This window comes from Sciurus carolinensis, chromosome 1, assembly GCF_902686445.1.
Source record: "Sciurus carolinensis chromosome 1, mSciCar1.2, whole genome shotgun sequence".
Lineage (NCBI taxonomy): Eukaryota > Metazoa > Chordata > Mammalia > Rodentia > Sciuridae > Sciurus > Sciurus carolinensis.
Window position 1 is genome coordinate 20,373,203 of NC_062213.1, and position 25,443 is coordinate 20,398,645.

Sequence of the window (25,443 nt, forward strand, 5' to 3'; positions counted from 1 at the left end):
GGATGCTTAAATGATATTAAACTGGTTAATCCTCAAACAGCATTTTTCAATGGGAAATAAATTTATTTGTGTGTGTACTGCTCCCACAACATTTCTTTATTTCTTTTCTTTTTCTCTTTTTTTTTGAGGTTTTTAACATACTTTCTGTTTGGCTCTGTCTCAATTTACATTGTTTTATTATAGTCACTCTTCACACTCACATAAAGACACTATGTTAACAACATGTAGCAGCAGAGTAAAGTGTAAATAAAAACTTACTCAATTCCATGATAATGACACACTGAGGCTTTTTCAAAAGGTAAGCCCTGAAGTTTCCGAGGACTAAGTTCTGGTGTCAAAACAAAACTCTTCTCCCTGAAATAAAACAGTTTACATGTGATTTAAGAAAAAGTAGTGTCAGAGAAAAAGAAAGTGCTGGAAAAAAATAAATCTGATTTCCTTCCCTACATCTGACTTATACAAGGTTAAAAGTCAAGGCCTCAGCAGGAAATGAAGTCAATTTTCTGTGCCTCCAGTTGTTGAAGTTATAATGTTACTTATTATAAAAAACTATTCTAAGAAATAGATAAATCAAGAATAGAAAATGATTTAAAATGGAAATTCAAGCAGCATATTATTTCTAAAAGCTTTTTTTTCTTGGCAAAATGAATTAATGTTTATTCATTTAGCTAAATCCTGGCAGGGGAATAATTACAGCTAATTTGAATCTTTGGTAACAAAAGAAATGTTTACTTCCTACTGTAGCACATAGAGGACCCAGATCTTTCATTGCCTGAGAATGTAGTCAGCTTGACATCTATTTTAAGAGTCAGCAACTTTCTAAATATCAGAAGGTATAGAGACTAACTGCTGACTTCAGTTCTTCCAAAGTAGGTTATCAATCAGCAGGTCCATTAGAACTAGTCCTATGTGGAACTTACATAAAATATTCATGTTCAACTCCTTCCACACCCACACCTGCCAGGCTACGTCAAAATCTGGGAGAGAAGGAGGTCACTGCAATCAGATTAAGCTCACTGGGTTCTTCTGATAGGTGCCTTCCTTCTCCGCCTGAGTTGGGACCCACTGTCTTAACATAATGGATCATGGTCCTAAAGCTCAGAACGTGTTAGAAGAAAATGAAGAGTTATGCAACCATGGTCTTTACACAATTAACAGGCAGAATGCAATACCGAAGATTTGGAAATGGTATGTAGAAAGGCAAATAAATACTAGAGCAGGTAAATACTATAATACCAAGAATAAATTTGCTATCATATTTCCCCCACTATGGCATTAGTAATGAAAATTCCCCTTTTGCCACTGAAAATTACACAGGGTACTGTGACAGGCATTTGAAACTATTACATTAAAATGTAAAACATATGCCAATTAATGAATCCTAAAAAACAGACTTTATATCCTAATGCATCCATTTGAGGTGTTTCACAAAAAGCATCACTAGCAATTAGATTGACCCTGGTATTTTGATGACTGATGATTAAAATGAGTAACTTTGCAAAACAAAAGTTTTTATGAATCTAGCATTTTACTTCTTTACCATGTTGTCAACTACTTCTCAGCACATTTTGATTAATTTCACTCACAATTTCTTTTTTAAAGAAACATTTTAATAAATATGTGCTTTGTCAATGTTTTTTCTTTTCTTGGTACACATAGAAGAGTCATGCCCACACTCTATTTAGCATGTTGGATGACTTCTTGCACAGGCAGACATTTAATAAGAGCAGGTAGGTTCCTGATTTGTTGTTAGGAAAGCTCATGCTTCACTTTTCATGTTAATAGAAGACACATCTGATAATTACCAGTTCTTCCTTAACATCAAATAATCTTAGCAAATTTTTCTAAGGAAATCATCTGTAAATTACAGAAAGAATTAACTATATCCTCCTTGCTTTGTGCCTAGAAAGACATTCTAGTCAAAAAGAGTACAACCTACATAAATAAGTAATTAATTTTTGAAACATCCATCTGACTGTCAGTTCAAGCTTAAAGATTTGAAAGGACAGCAATCAACTAACTAAATAGATAAAAATCTGTGTCCTTCTGTACTTTTCCAGTTTTCACCAAAAAGGTTATCAACCTCTGAAAGCTACAAGAAAAGGAAAATTGCTCCAAAATCATACAATTGTTAACATAGAGATCATTAAGTCATTAAGACCATGAGCTATTAAGATCCTCACATTTTTCCTTTCTCTCTCTCTAGTGATGCACAAAAGGCAATAATGTTCTACAATATTTTTGAGATGTACCTTTCTTCAAATAAATCCTTTCCAAAGTTTACTTTAAAATAAATATTTATCACAGTATAATTCAAAACAAGTTTTGTGTACAGAGGTCATGCTAATCTTCTCTGTATCATTCCAATTTTAGTATATGTGCTGCTCAAGTGAGCACTCAAACCACGTAAAAGTGCTACACAATCTCTAAGATGCTTTGGAAGTTTCTCGAAGCAATGGATTAAAAATCAAAAAGAAATCAGGGTACTCAGCAAATCATTCAATCTTCACAAGTGATTGGTGTCACAAATAAACATCCAGCATTTGTTAACTAGTAACTTTGTAGTTGTCTTAGAAGTTAAATTAGTTGTAAATTTTTCATGTAGATCCTGAGTTCTTACATAGTAAAGTTATAGTTTCAAAGCTTTTTTCTTTTTTTTTTTTTTCTTTTTTTTTGGTGGGGGAGAGGGCAGGGGCTGGCGGTTAAATACAAGGCCATGTCTATATTAGGCAAGCATTCTCCCACTGAGCTGTTTCTCCAGCTCTTTCTTTTAAATTTTATTTTGAGACAGGGTCTCACTCAATTGCTGAGGCTGGCCTCAAACTTTCAATCCTCCTGCCTCAGTTTCCTAAGTAGCTGGGATTACAGGTATTTCCAGCTTCAAAAGCATTTTTAGTACACTCTCATTCTGTTCAGTGGAAAGGTCAGACTTTTTTGCTATGATAGGCATGACTGACTAGGATCATGCCAAATAACAGCAAAATCCAAACCAGAGAATACCACAGTAAAAAGAATTAAAAAAAAATATTTGCAAGTCAAATTCTAAATTTTTCTTAAAATGTACTGTCCTTTCTATACAAACCAGAAGCTACTGATTTATATAGGGACTACTTGGAGGTTGCTTTTATTATTCCTGTTTCCCTTGTAGTCAATACCACAAAACTGTAGGACATTTCAGTCAGGTAAAAGGTGAGGAGGATTAAAGTGAAATGAAAAATGCTGGACGTGTACTTGTGAATTTCACTTAAGTAGGATAGGGCATCAATTATTTAAAGAAATGCAAGGCAATGTTATTTAAAACTGATTTTTGAAAATTAATTAGGGAGTGTAAGTTTATAACTTGCCCCTTTTGAATCTGTAAAGGCTGAAGATCTCCCACTGGCAATCCATCTGAAGTGAAGTATTTCAGCAATTCTTTAGCATCCAATGATGTGACTGAATCCCGCAAACCCTCCTTGTGGCCCAGCAACTGTTCAGATGAACGAGGTAATGAACCAGTTCTGGAAAAATAATTTTACATAGATTTATTAAAGGTACATTCATATTCACCACAGTCAGGAAAAGGTGATATGAGCAGAAACCGGAAAATACACTAAGAAAACTAAAGAATCACACTTGGGAAGACCACAAAGTAAAATATCTGTAAATCATTTCATTTTAAACTATACTTTTAAAAATATCTGTAGGTTACATTGAAACTTGCATTTACCATGTCAAAAATTCTACTACTTAAATAAACATAATTATGTTATTTATAAAAGATGGTATACTCATTATTAGGTAGTGTGAAGTTACTAATTCTATAAAATTTAACTCCAAACTCTTGTAAATTCCAAAACTCCATAAAATTATAAATTTCTAAGGGCAGGAACTAAAAGTTCCAATTTTCTATGAACTTGAAAGATTACTTAAAGCACAACCATGAAACGAGACAGTAATTGGAATTTTCTTCCAAGGTCTCCTCTAGCCACGATTATGACATTGTAAATATACACGATCATTATTACATCTGAAATATGTGCAGGACTTTTCACTTTTCAAACCACTTTACATACAATAACAAATTCCCTTGAAAAAGATGGAATAGATCTTATTTTAAAATGAAGTAACACCTAAAAATAAGTTCTTTATAAAGTGAAAATCAAGCCCCCAAACAGTTATTATTCCTATTTTTCAGCTAAAGATTCTAATAAACAATAGGTTATATTACAGACACAGGGTGCCACAGCTATTTAAAATGACAGGACTAGACTGACTCCAAATTAAGTACTACTTCTACTCCATCACAACATAAACCAATAAAAGTTCAGAGAAAATTACAAAAAACGGAAAGAGAAAAACACTTCAGTTTCAGAGAATGCTAAAAGTTTTATCAAATAGTGAATAACTGGCTACCATAGCTCTATCACAATAGCATAAAGTCTTTCTATAAATTAATTTATAGAAAATTAATTTACAACCTTCATAATTTATTCCCTGTTATTACTCACATTAAGCATTTTTCAGATAATTACATGATTAAAATAATGACATTATGGTTTTAGACTTACATGCCTGTATATTAAGAATTACTCACATACTGACAGTGCCCCTTCCACTCTATTCTCTTTATTTTAAAATTGAAAGTATAAATCTAAAAAAAGTCAAATAAGAAAACACTCATATATTTTCTCTGAACTTCATACTTCAGAAGGGCAGGAACTACACTATGAGTTTAATTTAATTTCTATATAGCTACTGTCATACAGTGACTTACAAAATTTTCTTAATGAATATCACTCTCATTTAACAGGTTAGATGCAATGGGAAAATGCATACTTTGCTTTTATAAAGAACACAAGCATAAAAGGATATCAAAGGGTAGAAGCTCTTTGATAAATTACACTACCAAGATGTCTTAGGTTAAAATATAAATAAATAACAATTCTGACAATACTTCATTCTGTTCAATGTTTTCAAACTTACAAGGTTATGTTTTCCCATATATTCTCTCATTAAATTTTCACAACTTTCAAGCAGAACTAGGATTTTTATCCTCATCCTAAAGAGTAGGCAACAAAGTCACACAATGGGTGACAGTATGTCTAAAACCAAATTCTTATGACTTTGGACATTCACTATCTTATTGTCTAGTTAAATCTGTTCTTACACAAGCAAATTTTGAGAATATACAGTTTAACTTTTGCCCCAATCAAAACTGTGATGGTGTCTCCCAATCTTTTGAAGTGTCCACAAGTATTTGAGCATTTACTTTGTAAAGATCATTATAACATAACAAGAGTCCACTATACTCTCTAGATCCATAATCATTACATATAATTTACTATAAAGGTCTGACTTAAAGTAGGAGAAATGAGGGGAGGAGATAAATATATCAATGTAGAATGAGGCAGAAAAGTTACAAGAAAAGAAGTTTCATGAAAAAAGTAGAAAGGTAGTACTTAGATGATTACAGAAGAAATGTAATACAGAGAGTTCCAGGGTTCATAGGAGGCTTAAGAGAAAGATGATATTTGATTTGGACCTTGAATAACGCAATTACTTCTAGTTCAAAATGGAAGCTTAAACACACACATTAAGCTCTCCACTCAAACAAAATGAAATCACAATGGTGAAGTACCAGAAATTAAATTCATAATGGGGTAAAGAAAAGGAAGAAAGACAATGCAGTGGCCTAAAGAATTCAATGAATTTCAAAACAGGATATACTACAGCAATTACTTCCACAAGAACTAGGGAGACACCTATAAAAAGGTAAAATCTGTGTTCCTTTCCCAGAAAGCCACAGTGAGACAATAACTTTGGGATCACAGAGTGACAGTGGGCACAAATCAAGGTGACAGATTTTAAGAACTATAAATTCTCAGAACAGTGGTGCAGAACAGTGGTCCTCTACCCTACACCTCACTTTTGTGATTTTTATCTCGACAAACAAATTCTTTGAAAATAATAGAACCAGGTGCCTCTCCGAGTTTCAGTGTTAAGGCACAGAATAAAGACCACCCACCCCAATTCAGTGCTGGGTAAAAGGCCAAGGCTGCTTGCCTAATCTGAACTTAAAGTATACCCTTCGGTGGATCCTACTACACCCACTCCGCCTTGCAGCTCCTCCCCCAACATTATCCAGGAGAGAGCAGCTGGGTCGGGACCACAAGTGAGAAAAAGCACAGGCCAACCATTGTAGCCCTGGGCATTTAGCTGTGGACAACCAAGACACTGGAGAAGAACTACAGAAGAGAGACCACCACCAGAGGGAAGTGAGACCATTCAAGGAACAGTTAAAATGAACAGAGGAAATTCTAATTAAAATATGTCTCATTTCAAATCTCAATATTACTAAAGGAAGAACAGGTTGCTATTGAAAAAATAGGGTAGAAGTACATGGAAAAAAAGTGTTAGATATTTAATATATGACTACTGAAAATGTTAACAGAAAAGATGAAAACAATAATGAAGGAAATACATGAGGATGTACAGCAAAAAAGATGAGGGATAGACTTAGTTTTCTTTTTTGATATTAGAGATTGAACTTAGGAGTATTTTACCACTGAGCTATATCCCCAGACCTTTCTATTTTTATTTTGCGAAAGGGTCTTGCTAAGTTACTGAGGCTGGTCTCAAAGTTGTGATCCTCCTGCCTCAGTCTTCCAAGTCAGAGGAACAGATTATTGAGAGAAGAATCAAATTTGAATTTAAAAAATAATCCAGCAAATTTAACATTAATTAAAATAAGTACTTCAGGGAAAGAATAAAAAGAAAATGGAAGGAAGAATATTCCGAAGAAATGATAGAAAACTCATGAGAGCTAAAAAAGAGAAATCTTGAGCAAAACACTCCTCACCAATTTCAAAACACCAAAGAAAATAAATAAATTAATAAAGGTTATAGGGACAAAATCAAATACCTGCTAAGGAACAGAAACTGATCTGACATAAGACTTCTCTTTAAGATATGAGATCCTAAAAATAAATAAATAAGGAACTTATCTAGTAACATGATCAAAAGAAATCTCAGGATAACAGTTGTGTGGATAAAAAAGGTCAGGCCAAGTTAGAATGGGTAGTCAGAGAGGAAAAAGAAAAACAGCTTTAAGAGGGAAAAGAATTATTCACTGAAAATAAACAAGGTTTATAGATAGGAGGATAAAAAGGGAGGAAAATTGGTACATTAATTTTATCTTTATATTGGAAAATTAAAAGACATCACCTAAAACTGGTGGCAAAAAATTGAGTAACCTGTTCTTTTCTCACTCTTCTTTCGCTGCAATCTTTTTCCTAAACTGTAAACACCAGAGATCCTCAGGGAATGGTCTTAGGCCCTATTTCTTTTCTCCTCATGATCTCACCAAGTGACTTCATCTACTATCATGTATTTTAAAACTCCTGATGATAACTCCAAACTGAGTTCACATTTCTCCTGCAGTCTACCTAATATTTTCACCTGGATAATTCATCGATCAAATTGATTTTTTTCTCCCCAAAGCTCTCCTTACCTCAACTCCTTATCCAGCTCCCCAAACTTATATATGAGAATATCACTCTGTGTTGTTAAAGCTAGAAATCTAGATTATCTTGAATGCTTCTTTTCCTCTCCATAACCAATCCATCATAGGAAGTTTTTATTTTTCAGCTTACCATCAAAATATATCCAAATTTGTTCCTCACTACTTAAGTTTGAGATCAGTTTTCTCTAAGACTACAAAGTGCATCTGGTGGATAATTGGTGAAGCACATTCAGTTGTACAGGACCAAATAGATCATCATACAGAGTTTGGATTTTATTACTAAATACATTGGCTAGCTTTTGGAAGATTTTACATTAAAAACTGATAGAATATGATTTTGTGAAAAATTGGCTCTTTTGTGGCAAATAGATTTCAGGAGTTGGGGCAGAAAGATGTGTTAGGTGCACTTCAAATGAGAGCTCTCCCTGCCTCCTGGAATTAGTACCACTATGTGAATATAAATGAACATAAAAAGGAACAGCTCAAATGAGGAGAATAGTTCTACTGCATTTTCCATTCATTTTACTTCTGTTTCAATGCTCCTGTGTTAAATTTTCTTTATGTATTCATATTCATGTGCTTATAGAAGATGGTCTGGAGAGCTATGTATCAAAATACTCAATACCTAACATGCTCAAATAGAAGGCAGAGAAAGAACATTTCCCTTTTAACTGATATATTATTCTGCTGATTATCTATCTACCTATAGAAAGCATGTGTTCTTTTATTATTTATTTATTTATTTACTTAATTATTTTTGATAGGGATTGAACACAGGGGTGTTTAACCATTGAGCCACATCTCCAGTCCTTTTTTGTATTTTATTTACAGACAGGGTCTCACTGAGGTGCTTGGGGGCCTCACTACACTGCTGAGACTGGTTTTGAACTCATGCACCCTCCTGCCTCAGCCTACCTAGCCACTGGGATTACACGTCGGTGGCATGTGCCACCACACCCAGCACACATGTTCTTTTATAATAAAACTATAAAGTACCTATATGTCATAAAAATATTAAAGGATTAATAAAAAAGTTCATTTAAAAATATTAAGTTAGAGCATGCTTTACTATAAACTCAAATATTACCTCATTTTTTGCTTAGCTTTTTCAAAAGTTTCTAAATTGTGAAGAACATGCCTTTCTGGCCATTCCAGACAATTGGCTTCCATTAGACTTGAAGAATCAGGTTCTACTGGACAGGCAGCTAAAGAGAAAGAGTTACACATAAGTACTAAAAAAGCATTACCATATTGAAATTTGCTACACACATGCACACCTGTAAACATGGATAAATTTTGCAATACACACATTTGTAGGCATATGCATATATGAATGCATACATAAATCTGTGTATGTGTAAAGGCAGGCTGGGTTAGACAGTACTTACATTGGGCATTTATCCTGAACTGTAGAAAGTGCCATAGAGAAGTTTGCTGAGGTTTGCTAGAGATGAAAATAAAATATCTCCTCAAAATTCAAAGTTATGAGCTAGGATTCAGAAAATGAATTAGCACTATTAGGATGCTTAAGGAAAAAAGGCAAAATAATGCTATTTTTAGTGAAATTAGCTCAAAGTGAAACTTTACAGGAAACTGTAAAGAACGCACTAGATGTACTAAGTGATTTTCATACTAAATTCAGGATTAGTACACAGACTGAAAAATTCCTTATCTTTTAAAAAGAGATCATCTTATTCTCAAAAGTACAATAATAAAATAAGTAATTTATGATGTTCTCAGGTAAAGGTTATTTGGAAATAGTTCTCGCTTATCTGTTAATATAAGATGCTTCACCAAACATATCCTCAAATCACTAACGTTAAATGCTATTTTCCTACTTATAAAATGTAGGTAAAAGGTGTGTTTGCCTTTCTAGCTAGTATGCTGCACTGAACTGCATCAAGACTCAAAGAAAACCAAGAGGGTCAGCTTCTGTTCTCATCAGAAATTATTAGTTCATCCAAATTATTTTAACACTGGCAAAATTACTAATTGTACTATTCTGGGGGGGGGTTTAAACTATCTGCTACCTTTAACTACTACACATTATTCTAATAAACTGAATGGAACTTATTGGACATTAGGTATTTAGCCACCAATGCTGATAGATATATTCATTTGATATTTTGGGGAAGTCATAAAATAATGATTTGGTACATGAATTTTAAACAATTTTTAAGGAATGAAAATGGAAACCAATTGAATACTTTTCCTTTTGCTTATTAAACTATTTAAGCTTGAAGTTTAAAACATTTCCAACACTTATATTGAAATGCCCTCACAAACACCATCTAAATACACCACTTTCCATTTCTTAATAAAGATGGTGAAATACTATTTTATAGAGTAATGAGCATAACAATGAAATAACATACTTCTTAATGGAAGTATAAAGTATAAAGAATGAAAATCAATAGCAGTTCTGCAGAGTTGCATGCTGAGTTCATAAAAGAATGCAAGCCATCTTTAAAAAAGTCATTAAATTGTCCCTAAATATTACAATGCAATTAATTATTAACTTGGAAAATACAATCTAATAAATATAAATGACATAGGTTAAATATTTAAGAATGGGTGGACATCCATAATAGTCATGTCTTTTGAGGAATAACTCAATACAATTCTTACATTAAAATAAAGCACAATATTTTATTTATGTGATAGTCAGGACACCATGTCATACAAATCACCAAAAAAGATCTCTGAGAAACCAATAAGACTTTTTAAAACAAAGTATCTTATTTTATAGGAGAAACAGAAATAGAATCAATACAAAAGGAAAATATGGGAAAATGACCTACAAAATCACAAATCACAGAGAGTACAAAGTAATGCCACTGATAACAATATGTGGTTAATGAATACAAGTCATGATAATCTTATATGCCCAAATGTGAATGAAAAGCAGAGAAAAGGTTAGAGTATAATTGATATAACCTGTTTGTCAAAGCAAGAATTATAAATACAGGCTGTTTAAAACAATGAAGTTATTATCTTACATAATTACCTAGCAAACTCATTTATGCAGTGCTTTTAGATGTCCCAGTGGTCCCAGGTAAAGAAGAGAGTCATTGTACTATGAGTTGAGGCAATGCATTTGGCTCTGTGAAAGTCATTAACAACTTTGTGACAACAGTAAACAAGATAGTTAGAGTGAGGTATTTTTAACTTAATAACCTGTCACTTGTTATACATGCTAGAGTTTTTTAAAATAATAAGCAGATCAAATAACCCTACCAACTTATGTGTATGGTTGCAATAATGGGTCAAATATGAAACATAATTGTTGGTCTTACTTGTTTCTATATATAATGTAGATTCATTCAAATCAAAGCTATGAGAATACTACAAGTCATGTTCAAATGTATAGTCTATCAAATTTCAGTTCATGTTCTGGAAATCTTTAGTGTTTCTTTCATTTGTTCAAGTATTTGGGGGAGCTCCTACACCTGTGGGCCAACACTCTGTCAGGTTCAGGGGATACTAGAGAGAGAATAGGTACACTTTTCACCCTCAGAGAACAGTTCAGAGAGAAGGTAAATATTAATAGTAATTCCATAAATAAAATATAATGCTAAAATAATTGGAAGGAAAAATGAGAACATCGGAAAACAACTTGAATTGAGCAAAGTCCAGAAAAATTTCTTTGAGAAAATGACATTTAAATGGATATTTGAAGAATGACTAGTAGTTAATCAGGGAAAAGTTGGGAGAAAATGTTGCAGGCAGAGGCACTGTGTATCTGGAAGGTAATGTAACACATCTAAGGAACAGAAGCCTGTGGTAGGCACGAAATGGATGGGACACTGGAGGGCTAGAGTGAGCACGAGGCCAGATACGATTTTAGGATTTTATGGGCCATACTAAGGGCAATACATTCCTAGAAAATGGAAGTCATTAAAAAGATCTGAGCAAAGGAGTGACATAATCTGACTCCTTTTGAGGACAAGCACTCCTATAGCTCGGCGTTGTATCCTAGCGCTTGGCTCTGTACAAGTAACTTTAAGATATATTGCCCTAAACTTATTTTATAAGCCCTAGCAATTACTTCTTACATCTCCTAACTTTCAAACCTTACTTAGTTAGCACCTTTGAAAATACTTGGGTAACCTCTCTCAGTTTCCCTTTTCTTACCTCCATGACTGGTATGCTGCTGCATAGCAGCATAGAAAGTCCTACCTTCTCCTCAGTCTAGATTGAGAGCTCCATCAAGTCCTGAACTCCTAACAAGCGTTGTATGATTACATTCACATTGATTCACTCAACCAACAAAGACACAGCACTTAGTTCACACCAGACAATTCACAAATAATTAATTTAATCTTTACAACAACATGTGTCATCCCTCACTTAAAGATAAAATGAAGCCCAAAGAGGTCAGGAAACATGCCCACAGTCACACAGCAGGGACACTGCCTAGCTCACTCAACCACTCAGCTTGCTCCAAAGTCCATGCTGCATCTGTGAAGTCATGCTCTTATTTACTTAACACATCCTCCACTTACAAGAAAACATAATGTCTCCAGCACTCTTCTGATTACTCCGTGCTGATATTTAAGTCTGGTACTGATGTGGAACAATGACAATAATATAAATAACACTAACATTCTTTGGACACTTACTGTGCTCTGTTTTATATGAATCAATTCATTTAATCCACACAGGAACTCTAGATAGTAAGCTATATTATTATTCCCATGTTAAGCATGAGGAAACAAAGGCATAGAGGTTAAATAATTTGTCCAAAGATATTCAGCAAACAAGTGACAAATCTGAGACTTGAACCCTGACAGAGTCTGTGCTCTTCAACATGGCACTAACTGGGGGCTGGGGTTGTGGCTCAGTAGTAGAGCACTTGCCTAGCACGTGTGCGGCATTGGTTTCAATCCTTAGCACCACATAAAAATAAATAAATAAAGATTTTTATAAAGGTATTTTTTTAAAAAATCATACTATCTGCTGTTTTTTATATTTAGTTTTCCAATTCAACTGTAATTCCAGATTTTCAGGATTTTCACTTTGTGTCCCTTCATGGTATCAAACAGAAAAGGCATTCAACAAACATTATTGCTAACTTGATTCTGTGATCATTTTCTCATTAACCAAAGTAATCAAAATGATTTTCACAGAATACAAACAAAAATGTCCTCTAAATTTAATACTGTGTCAGGCCATCTTCAAACTCTTTCTTTCTGGATATTGAAAAGCTTCATTCTATTCAAATTCATCACAACAGAATCCAAGAAAACAGACAGCAATTCAGTTTAACATAGAAGTGGTTTGGTGCTCCTTCAATAAGTTTGTAACTACTCCAGCCTTAGTGAATGGAAAATGTGAAGCATTGTTACATGTGTAGTTTTATTTCTGTAAATTCAACATGTAGATTTTACTTTCTTCACTTTCTGAAAATATAGCTTAAGAGAAATCCTGTTATAGAACTCTAGCAGTTCAGTAAAACTAACAAGGATCTTCTCCCTCTACTCAATAAAAGATGTTACAAAAAAGTTTATGATATTTAAGTCATATGGACATAAATGTATAAATATATACCATTATTTAAATTTATAAAATACATTTTGACTTGACCAATACATCTTTTAAGTTTTAATAATAAATAATAGCTACTACAGACACTATACACAAAAAAGAGTAAAGTATAACAAAAAACTTACCATTTAACATATTGGAGGTTTTAATTTTGTCAGTCTGCCTTAGGACTGTTTTAGGAATAAGAGCATCAAAATGATGTAAAAAGCGTTCCCTCGTGAGTACTAATAGACTTTTGAGTTCATCAGCAGAAACTGCTTCAGGCTGCTTTGCCAACTTTCTCCTTTCTGTAAGACAAATCAATATAATTAACCATATGACTTTTGTCTACGCCTCTCTGGAGTCCATGTACTAGTCCTTTATGGAAAATGTTTTCAAAAGTCAAACAAATTAATTTCTCCAATAAATCATCCTTTCTTTTTAATTGTATTTGCAGATAATGGTAGAATAGCAGATAATGGTAGAATTCCTAGTTATGTGAGATAAAGAGAACCAGAGTAAATGGGTAACACCAAAAATTGATAGAACAATAAAGGCAAGTTTACAAAAGTTTTCAGAAATATTACAGAACATTAAAAATGGCCTATGTTGATATTTATGTGAAAATAAAACTTGTTGACCTTCGGTTAAGTATGGGAGCTTGGCCACTTCTATTTCCTGACCTTTTCAAACCTAAAAACATAACCAAGGAATACAAAGAGATAATAAAAGAAACAAATGACACTTCTAAACAAACTTGGAAGACGAAAATGACAGTGGAAAGGTAACTGAGTCAGCAGAGCAGAAGAGGGGACTTGGGTTCCTGAAAAGAGACCCCACCAAGGAATATGAGGCAGATGGTGGTGAGGTGTGCGTGTAGCAGGACTGGATATATGGAGAGCAGTCAGAGCCCAGCACCACCCCGCTATTCCTCCAACCCTCAGAGCCAGGTAACTCTGCTTTGATTTTAGGGGGAGTAGCAGGTAAGCATCCTTGGGTTCCCCCAGGGAATGAACCCAAGGGTGCTTAACAACTGAGCAATATCCCCAGTCCCTTTATTTTGAAACAGGGTCTCACTAAGTTGCTTAAGGCCTTGCTAAGTTGCTGAGGCTAGCTTTGAACTTGAAATCCTCCTGCCTCAGCCTCCTGAGTTGTTGGGATTACAAGCTTGCTCCAGTGCAGGTGGTTGCTTTCTTTTTTTTTTTTTTTTTTTTTAAGTCCCAGACTATGGAACATTAGGCATACTGAAAGATAGTGTCAAAATGGGTTAAAACTAAGAAAATAAATAAAATTCTATACAGCACTGCTGCTAGTAGCTACAACACCCCATTAGAAAGATAAGAGGATTCGCCTTTGAAAAACTGAACATCTTCAGAGAAAAGAGCTCCAGTTACTAATATTGGTGTAGGGGCAAGATTGATAAAATGTTCACCCTATCACTCTCCAGTTAAGTCTGCCAGAGATTACATTAGACAGAGGCCAATAAAATTTTCAATTTAAAAAAGCATGATGGAAAAGAATCAACAGACATCTGAGGGAAGGTTTTGCGAGGAGAGGGGCTTTCTCCATTTCCCAGGCCCCATGTTTATACATGTAAGGACTTTAACTCAGTAAAACTTTCAGCTCACGTCTCCCTCCATCAATTCAATGAGTTAATCATGAACCAGGCATGTTTTGGTCAATACTCCCTCTTTGACTTTCACCAGAGCTCACTGGTTTTTAGGATTCATGCTCTCTATGGTATGGCAAAGTACTTTCCTATTATGGTTTGAATATGAGGTGCCCCCAGAAGTTCATATGTGAGACAACACAAGTATATGCAGAGGTAAAATGATTATATTATGAGAGATGAAACCTAATCAATGGATTAATCCATGATATGGATTAACTGGGTAGTACTGTAACAGGTAGGATGTGGCTGGAGGAGGTAGGCCAAGAAGGAGGGGGCATGATTTTGAGGTTTATAATTCGTCCTTGGTTTATATTTTGTCTTTGGTTCTTTGTTGTCATGTTCTGAACTACTTTCCTCTGCCATGTCCTTCTGCCATGATATTCTGCCTTACCTCAGGTCCAGAGCTATGGAGTTGGTTATGGACTGAACCTCTGAAACTGTGAGCCAAAATAAACTTTTCCTCCTTTTCCTTGTTCATGGTCAGGTATACTGCATCATAATGACTCAAAAGCTGACTAAGACACTTCCCTTGCAGGGCTGGTCTGTATTTGCCTAGCCTACAGCTATTCAAGGCTGACTCTGGATATATGTATGAGAAAGTCTTCCTGGCCATAACTCCAAAGTACCATATCATTTTCACCTATAAGTTATCTCCATCTGTATATTTTGTCTTTTTCTGTATTGGTTCCAACTTTGGGAAAGGAAGAAAGTATTACTGAAGGCCAGTATGAAATTTAAAGCAAACAAAGAGAAGAAAAGGAGCTCTATAGGGACAAAGAAATATTGAAGAAAACAAAAGAAAATCTGTGCTAATTAATATTCCTGTAGAAACAAGAGAAGATACTGAAACAAGTACTTGGTTTGATAAAAGAAAATCAATGAACAAGAAAGGACATCTATAATTAAACAGATAAGAGCTAAAAATTTTAACCTCCAACAAAGAGCTATAAAATGAAATGGAAGATGTTCCTCAGAAACCAAAACAAAAAGATAATATGGAAGCAGTTATAAAAATTAAGCATCCTGTCCAGAAAATTCAGTATATAACAAATAAGAGTTCTAGAGAGAAAAACAAAAGAAACTAGGAGGAAGAAAATAATAAAAAAGATAAGTGAGTAAAAATTTTCAGACTTAAGGATGTGAATCTTCTGTTGAAACGGCCTATGGGGTTCATGGCTTAATAAATGGGATGGGGTGAATAGTGGGAGATACACCATGATTCAGAATAAAGCTTTCAGGAAGCAGGTAAAAAGAAAAAACAAAACAAAACAAAACAAAAAAAACAAACAAGATCACTGCAAAAAGTAAGAAGGGTATTTGATTTCTCAACAAGAACACAGAAAAGCAGATTGTAATGGAGCAATGTCTTCAAACTTGAGGATAAATGAGTTTCAACCTCAAATTCTAAATGGATTGCCAATTAAGCAAAGAAACTTTCATAAATGGAAGAATTAAAATTTTTACACATCATCAACTTTTACTCAAGAAGTTCCTAGAAGACATACTTCATCAAAATGAGAATAATCTAAGGGAGAAAAAGAAGTGGTAAAAAAAAAAAAAATCCAAAAATGGAAAGAAAAATCTCCAAGATATCAAAAGATCTAAGCAAGTGTCAGAAGATCTAAGCAAGCAATCTCCAAGAAGTCAGAATTAAGACCTAAGATGATGGTTAAGCAAAATATGAAGCACTCCCAAAAAGCATTAATAGAGAAATAAAAGAGAACTGATATATTTGATCAACAATGAAGGTTAATGTTAAAAGTGTGGCAGAAACGTGGGAGCCTGCAGAAAAACCTAATATTTTGTCTGTACACAAGAGTAGTTTAATTAAAATAAGGTGAATGCTATGGTTTAGATATGAGGTGTTCCCCCATAAGCTCATGTGTGAAACAATGCAGGAATGTTCAGAGGTGAAATGATTATCTACTTGAATGAATTAATTATCTAAATGGATTAATGGGTAGTAACTATGGGCAGGAAGGGTGTGGTTGGAGGATACAGGTCTCTGGGGGCTTGCCCTTGGGGGTTATAGCATCCCTGACTCCTAATGCTCAAGGTTCCTCTGCTTCCTGGCTACCAGGAGCTGAGCAACTTTCTTCTGCCAGGTCTTTCTGCCATGATGTGCTGTCTCAACTTGGGCCCAGAGCAATGGAGTGAGCCAATCATGAACTCAACCTCTGACACCATGAGTCAAAGTAAACTTCCTCCTCTGAGTTGTTCTTATTGGGTATATTGGTCACAACAATGCAAAGCAGACTAACACAGGTGATTTGGTTGTCATCATGTATTACCTGGCTCAGCAGTAAACTTATTTATACAGTTATGATAATGTTAAATTAACCACTGATTTGGAAAAAATTCAGGACTTCACTGTAAGGGGTCACTACAAGAGAAAGGGAAATTAACATGGAAACACTAAATCTATGAAGCATAGTTAATTGTTACAACAATGGCTAAATCTGGTAAATCAAGAAAGAGTAGTATACGTCCATTGTTCAGAAAACAGAAATAAACTGTCAGGAGAACCAGATGGAAGGAAAGAGGATAAATATGGATGAATACAGAAGTTGAAAGATGAGAAGGAATGGGGAAGGAATTGCTGTTTTCTATTTGAAATTTTTCAGTATCATCTGAATTTTCAAATTATATCCATGTATTACTTTGACAAAAAATTGCATCTTTAAACACTTCCAAACTAATAAAATTTTCTTCTATGATAAAATGGTCACCTATAAATTCATAAAGAATTCAATTCAACAAACATTTTTTGAGAACCTACTGCCTCTAAAGCACTATGCTGTGCCTTGAGACACAGGATTAAAACACACTATCCACAGTAAGTGAGGAAAGAATATTAACAAGGCAAGACAGTCCCCTGGGAAAGAAGCAACCAGTCTCAAGGTTCCATCTTAAGAGTCTCAACTTTATGATGTACACCTCCATAAAATCCTACCTCACCAACATGGACACTGGCAAGGTCCTTCCAGATTTGACCCAAGAAAAGTAACACAGGTTTCCATAGTCAAGAATATTAGTATTGGTAAAAGTAACATTGTAAGATGTTGTTTCTATTACACCTTCTTAGAATAAAATGCTCCATTGTTTTTGAATTTCTGCACAATCTTCTGGAAGTCATTCTAAAACAAAATCTATCAAGAAAAGATAATGTACTTCAGAAATAAACCCCAACATGTCAGTATAGCTAAAAAATACTCAAAGTACCCTGACCTCTACTTATTAAAACTATCAATGATACAATAATTTGGACAGCGGAGTCAGATTTCATATTGACCTTAATGAAAAGCAGGATAATCTTGAAGGCAAAAATAATCTCTACATAAATGAGTCTGTATAATTGGAAAGGAAATATTTGGGAGAAAAATACTAAAATCTAAAAATGAATAAGCAAAAGAATGCCTTATTCCTAAAAACTAATTAATTATTAAAGTGAAATGCAGAATATCTACAAGTATCAGCAGAATGAGAACCTATCAGGTTTGTACTGGGTTCTGTAAATTTTAAAAAGATGTGTGAAGCTTCGTAATGACTGTAATACTAGACCAAAATTATAATATTGCTACTTCAATATTTATTTTGCATCATACCGAACAGTCTCTTATTTAAAAACTCTTCAAGCAGTCTTAAACTTTTATTGAAGAATTACTAAGACAAGATAGTATTAAATATCCTTCCCTGTACAAAAAGTTATAAATTACAAAAATATAAATTATAAAACTATAAGTTTATATCATTTCTTATACTATAGTATTAAACATAATATGCAATATATGTAACATAAATGATAACTTATTTTAAAATATTAAGCTGCAACAAATCTTATTTGATTTTTGTGCCATTTAAAAAAAATGTGCCTCAGTAGTAACATACTGACTGCACTTTTGTGGAACCTTTTCTGGCTGATTTTTGGTTTTTTGGTTATTTTTAAAATTTAATATCAGTATGAAAAATAATGAAAAGATAGTAATGTTTACTCTGTTTTGTTAATAATTTTGAGGGAATCTTTCCAAGCAAGTTTTGTTTCTCTGCAAAGTCTACATTTTTTAATCAAATCAAACTCTAGATTTTTTTCCAGAGAAAATGGTTTCTATTACATTCTTTAGATTTCATCAGTACAAATGAATTAACTACATCAGTTTAAACACTTGTCTTCACATTTCACTTATTTGAAAATCACTGAAGTAGATACTCAGACATGCCATGCTTACACTGAAAACTGTTTGCTGTCATTTTCCTCTGCCTTATTTTAAAATGCAGGAATTCTACACAGATGCATCTTTGTTACCTTAGTTACCAAAGTTTTAATCCAATATTAATTTTCTGGGTAGAGAAGAGATTTATTCAGTATTTTCATCATATATGGATTAAGTGGAACATTAATCTGAACAAAGATTTAATGTTTCAGATTGCAAACTGGCCATTCCATGGATATTCCCAAAGCTGGTTTCTCCAGCAATTACTAGCTCTAAGGCTTTCTTCAATTTTAGGTCCTCTACCTGTCCTCTGCCCACTGCTGTGGCGCTCTTACAGCTGCACATTTGTTTAGCACTCCCATACCCTCATCCCCAACCACCCTCCCACCTTGGAACTTTCACTCACACCCATAGGCACAGCCTAGCCTAGCAGTCAGTATCTCCTTCCTCTTCCAGGCCTCCTGTATTCACTCTTCTCCATCTCTAAAGGAGATGTGTTCCACTCTTGGTTGGGAGAGTTAAAGATGAGAAGTGAAGATATAAGAGCAGAGATGCTAAAAAAGCTGAGTATAAAAAGCTGCACGCTGGTTACAGCAAGGAAATCAGGGCCTGCAGAGGGCCTGGCAGCAATAGAACAAAGTCACAAAGTGAACTAACACTGTCAGCTGAAGTCTGACATTTTACTGTCACAAACTGGTTTTTCAATATATATTTTTCTATATTTTAGCATATACAACCTTTTATTGAAATGTATTTGCCTTCTTAATTGTTTTCCTTGAACAAACCTTTTCTTGGTTTAAAAAAAAAAAGTCAATATACAATGACCTTGACATTATACAACTGAAAAGGTTTGAAATCCTTACATAAATAATTGAAACTACATATTTTAAAATTATCTTCTAGTGAATAAACAGGCTACAGAACTTAAGATATTTTAAAAATGTTTTAAACAAAATAATGATAATTTTGATTTTATAACATACATAATCTAATATTTTTCTATAATTAAGGCAGTCATGATTTTAATAAATTTCTTAGAAATTATATATCAATGATTTTCTTAAAATAAGTTCATGTTAGGCAATAATGCATGCTTAGTATTTATCAAAAATACTAATAACCAAGTTAACAATAATAGAAAACTCTTTAAATTATGATTCATGAAAAAGTGTTAATTTCCTGAATAAGGAAAATCTGTAACACCAACTTCATTCAGTATGTGAAATGTGTTTAGGTATTGACAGTCATGATTAAAGTCAGAATCAATGCTCGAGTTAAATTATTAATTTCTCTGAAATTGCATTTTCTTCTACTTGTAGTCTCCATTCCATTTCAAAAATATATAATATATACACACACACATCTATATAAACAAGAATAAACTTCTGTATCTTTTCTTATAATTAAAACCAAATTTTAAAATACAAAATTTATTTAGCAAACATTTTTAAAACATTAACAGTGATGTACAAATAATAGCAATTTTCTGATCTGATGAAAATAAAAGTTGCAGACCTCTTCTATTCTACATTGCCTACAAGAATAGTCTTACAAATGAGTCTTATACCTAAAAGACAAAGTATATAAAACAGAGTATATCAAAGTATACGAATATATAAAGCTTATGTCTAAACATAATGAACATTCTTACAGTACAATGAAAAGTAAAAATTTTTACTTACTCAGGCATTCTTTCAAAGCCAAAACTTGCACATTAGCTAACTGTTTCTCTCTCTGTACAACCTGTTCCCCAGAAAAATGTGGAAGCGATAATAAGTCAAAAGGAAAGCCTGGGAAACAGAAAAGAGTCAACATTGAAGATACTGTATTAATTAATATTCAGTTCCTAGGAAACGTATTAGGAAAAGATTTTTTAATAAAGCTAATCACCCTCTCAGTCTTACACAGTTCAAAATAACAATTAAGCAGGAGAAATTAAGTATACTAGATAGTTTTGCATTTTAAACTTTGATTTAAAACTGATTCTTAATTCTTTGGGAGATTTTAGGAACCAGAGTAGCATTCCCTACATCATTATTTTCTTCTGCCTACTCATAAAATAGATGAAGTATGGTCCCTAGTCTCTGAAGACAGCACCCCCAGTCCTCCCCACAACAAACCACACCCTGTTATTCCTCCTTGTGCAGTCCCTTCTACAGTGAATCTGGGCTTCACCTATGCATGATGGTCCCAGGGTTGTCTAGGCTGACACAGTTTCTTCTCCTTATCTTCCTGCCTACAGTCCTCAAAGTAACTGTGGAACATGCTGGGAATGTTTGAGATAGGCAAGAATGTCCAAGACAGCTCAGGCTTTGTTCCCCTCTCTCTTACAAAGCAGATGCCCTTCAGAGTTTTACCCAGTGAGTCACATGGACCCTGAAGTACATACCCCAGGGTCTGTTGCCTTTCAGGGTCCCTTAGCTGTGTTACAAGGAAGGACACATGCAGTCAAGACTTCAACTACCCCACGTAGCTTTCTTAAGCCCTGAGGGACCACCTCACAGTAGATCCTAGGCTTCTTCTATCCTTTGCTGCCTATTGGTAAATAATATACTCACTTTGCATAACTTACACATAAGCATATTCTATCTCACAGACTAAGACAAACTGATTAACAGGACATGGGGGACCTAAACAGTAGCTCAAAATGCAGTGGTCAGAAGCATTTACATTCCTTACTCCTATTCCTATTCCTGGTGGTTGGCATATTGATGATCTTTGCTATTCTCCATACCATGGGAGTCTATCCTTGGGGTTGGTAATTAACAAAATTGCCATCCTAGATAACCAATGGTCAAAGTGTCACTGAATGACTTTGATGCTAGGTCACAGAAGACCCTGCAGTTTCTTAGAAGGACTTCTTTAAGAGAAGTCAGCAACTATATAAGAAGTCAGACTATTCTGAGAACATGATGCTGTAAGGAAGTCCAAGCTGGCTGTGGAGAAGGGAACATGGAAAGATAACCATCCATCCTAGTCCAGGTACCAGAAATGGGGATAAGGAAGCCATCCTGGACATCAATGCCTGTGGGATTCTCAAATGACTAAATCCCCAGTTGTATGCAACTATAATCATATGGGGAAACTCAGAAACATACAGCTGAAACCACTCAACACACCAGACCACAAGAGATAATATGATGTATTTTTTTGCTAAATTTAGAGTAGTTTGTAATGCAGTAATAGGTAACCAAAATACAGAATTTGGGGAAAATAAAGAGGAAGATGGGCAAAAAAAATAGAAAAGGCCTGAGAGAAAGTAAATGAAAATAAGAAATAAATTATAGATAAATAATATATGTTTAAAGTAGACTAAAAACTTCCTATTTGGAATTGAGGACTGATCTACTGAATTTTATTATGTATAATGTAAAAGGAATGAGTTCTCTTCACTTTAAATTGTAAGAATATAATTAAAATAAAAGTAAACAGTGAAGAATTTGAGAAAAATAAGGTCATTAAATATCTAATATTTCTTCTACTTAAAATCACAAACTATTTATATACAAACTAATGCAGAGATATTTTTTCCTACTTAGGTTAACACTTACTCAATTTGGCTTCTTCTGTCTTTGTTTTCATCTTTCCATGGATTAAACTGAGGGCAAAGAAGCCATTTATCTGGTTGGCTGAGTGAAGCATTGTGGCTTTACATTTTCTACTGCCATTACCTTGTACCAAGAGATAATAGCTAGAATACTCTCCTTTTACTTCAACATCTGGAACTAAACAAAAACAATAATCTCAGCAAGTATGCAAAAATGCAACATGTAATGTGGCAAGCATGACACCCAAAGGAACGTAGTGAAGTTTCCATGACTTTAAAACAAGCTGTTAATCAACACTTTTGAGGCTAGTAGTTGTTCACTTAATTGAGAAAGCTGTTTAAAAAGCTGTTAGAAAGAAGAGAATCATAAAAATGATACAAAACATAAACCTTTAGTTTTCGAGTTAAAACTACATACTCATTCTTTTGATATGGTTCACCAGAGTTCTACAATATTTTTCTTATATGGCCACACCCATATCAGATTTTCTATTTCTAGATTGTTTTTTTTTTTTTTTTTTTTTTGCGGTTCTGGGGATTGAATCCAGGGTCTTATGCTTGCAAGGCAAGCTCTCTACCAACTGAGCTATCTCCCCAGCCCCAGCTATCTCCCCAGCCCCCAGATTCTGTTTCTATAAAGTGGAATAAACTGACTTCTGCAAGCACACACAACTCAAATGGTGACAGTAGAAGTATATAGATGAACAGTTGCCCCTTCATTCACAGATTCGGTATCCCTAGATTTAACCAACCAGATTAAAAATACCTGGAAAAATAAATTACATTGGTAGTTCTTGCCATTATTCTCTAAGTATACAGTAAAACAACATTAACAGTTGTATTTATATTGTATTATGTGCTGTAAGTAATCTAGAGGTGATTTAAAGTATATGAGAGGATGTGTATATGTTACATACAAAGACTAGGCCATTTGCATAAGGGACTTAAGGACCCTTAGATTTTGGTATCTGTGAAGGTCCTGGAACGAATCTCCATGGCTAAGAGAAAACTATACTGAAGAATAATAGTATTTTGCTTCTTGCAGTGAGCATCCATATGTATTTTACAGAGGGAATAGAAAGCATTCATTAATCTGGCATGCTAGTTATGTCAAGGTCAGTAAGACAGCTTCAAATATATTTTAAAAGCAAATTAAGTGAGGGTTACACTGAAGGTTGAAGAAGAACTAGGAAGTCTTTGGAAGTAAAAATAGAAGTAGAATACATTTTGTAGAGAATTACAAATCGGACAAAATCATTTATTTTCACTATCTTCTGAAATTTCACTAAATGAGAATAGAGATTTTAAAAATACTGTAAATATATAAAAACTAATACATGAGAGAAGAGAGTAGAATAAAACATTTCTAGGCATACAGAGTCTTAAAATTTTTTCACTTATGCTCTCTTTCACAGGAAGATACTAGAGATTATGTTCTAACAAATTGGAGCAGTAAATGAAGAAACAGGAGGACAAAGGATTCATAATCAATCTCCATGATGATAAAAAGATAGTCTCACACCACAAAGCTATGGGTAAAACAAATCTAGAGGGTAAAACCATCCAGTCCATGAAGACAGGTTTCTTACATATGATTGACAGGATACTATGCTACATGGTCTGATTGTGAATAGTGATTACATAACCATAATAATGAAAGCAATGAATACTAATATAAAATGACTCTATGATCATCCTGGGAAGAAAGGAAAATAAGAAGAATGTGAGGGTATGGTGAGGACAAAGAAATGAAAGGTTACAATCTTTATATACATAATGGTAAGTCAACAGAAAACATATTACATGTAAAAACTTTCAGTGACAATATAAGCAATTAACTTAAGATCTGGAGTTGAAAATGATTGCTTCTGGAGAAGAAATGGAAAGGGAAGTGACAGGAGCAAGTATTTTTTTTTAAAAAGAAACATTTTTTGAGATGTATGTGTGTGTATGTGTGTGTATGATACAATTCACTTGAAGTCTACAATTCAACATTTTTTTCAGTATATTCAGTTATGCAACCATTACCACCAGTCTAATTTTAGAGTATTTTTAATCCCATATCCATTAACATTGACTGCTTGCTTCAAATCTTTTATAACCTGAGATAATAAAATTGACTTTAAATTATATACATGACTTTGATCAAATAAAAAGAACTAAATGCAAAAAATAAGCACTCAAAATTTAATTTACTTACAGGTTATACTAAAAAATGAAAGTTGTGTAGATAACAGAGTAGCATATACTGCCATGAAATCATTAATGTTAGTTCTTACATTGCCATATGCACATCTGCATATAAAAATTAAAGCTAACAAGATCAAAACTGATGTTAACTGGATGTGGCAGTACACACCTGTAATCCCAGTGACTCAGGAGGCCGAGGCCAGAGAATTGGCAGTTTGAGTCAGTCTGGGCAACTTAGTGAGATCCAGTCTCTAAATTAAATAAATAAATAAACAAATAGGACTGGGGATGTAGCTCGATGGTAGAGTCCCTGTGTCCCTGGGCTCAATCCCCAGTATTAGGGGGTGGGGTGGTGGGGGAATTGACACTAAAGGTGAGTTACTGTGGTGAAGATAAGGGTTTCTCACAAAAAAAGTTCTAAGGAATTATGACAGTAGATGCCTGGGTCAATCAATAGAGTGCTAGAGTCAAGAATTAAGAAAAAGAAGAAAATGTGGAAAGCAATGTCATATGTAACAATGAGAAATAAATTAATCACAACACTATAAGTTTTTTTTTTTTTTTTACTGTAAGGGCTACATCACAGCCCTAACAGCTTTGGTACTAAGTACATAGTAAATATTCAATAAGTGTTAACTGATTTGTGAAGATGGAAAAAAAAAAGAGAGAGAGAGAGATTGAAACAACATGAAAAAGACTACATAATCCTTATATTCCATAATGGTAAGTGAACAGAAAATATAGTACATGTAATAAATTTAAGTGACATAATAGTATGAGTACTGATAAGTGA

General features: G+C 33.9%; 1 protein-coding gene and 1 non-coding gene across 2 annotated transcripts in view; both read right to left on the bottom strand.

Moving 5' to 3' along the window:
* Mtbp (MDM2 binding protein) overlaps positions 1-25,443 on the bottom strand; it is an 87,517-nt gene that overhangs the window by 16,337 nt on the left and 45,737 nt on the right. The window contains exons 12-17 of the mRNA XM_047521550.1: positions 22,465-22,638; positions 20,596-20,703; positions 13,177-13,338; positions 8,592-8,709; positions 3,345-3,500; positions 259-354 (exon numbers count right to left, since the gene is read on the bottom strand). Coding sequence (XP_047377506.1) covers positions 259-354; positions 3,345-3,500; positions 8,592-8,709; positions 13,177-13,338; positions 20,596-20,703; positions 22,465-22,638 — 814 coding nt within the window. The remainder of the gene's footprint in view (positions 1-258; positions 355-3,344; positions 3,501-8,591; positions 8,710-13,176; positions 13,339-20,595; positions 20,704-22,464; positions 22,639-25,443) is intronic.
* Positions 2,288-2,397, bottom strand: LOC124968455 (U6 spliceosomal RNA). Its single transcript, XR_007105730.1, has one exon. It is a non-coding gene; the product is annotated as a U6 spliceosomal RNA (small nuclear RNA).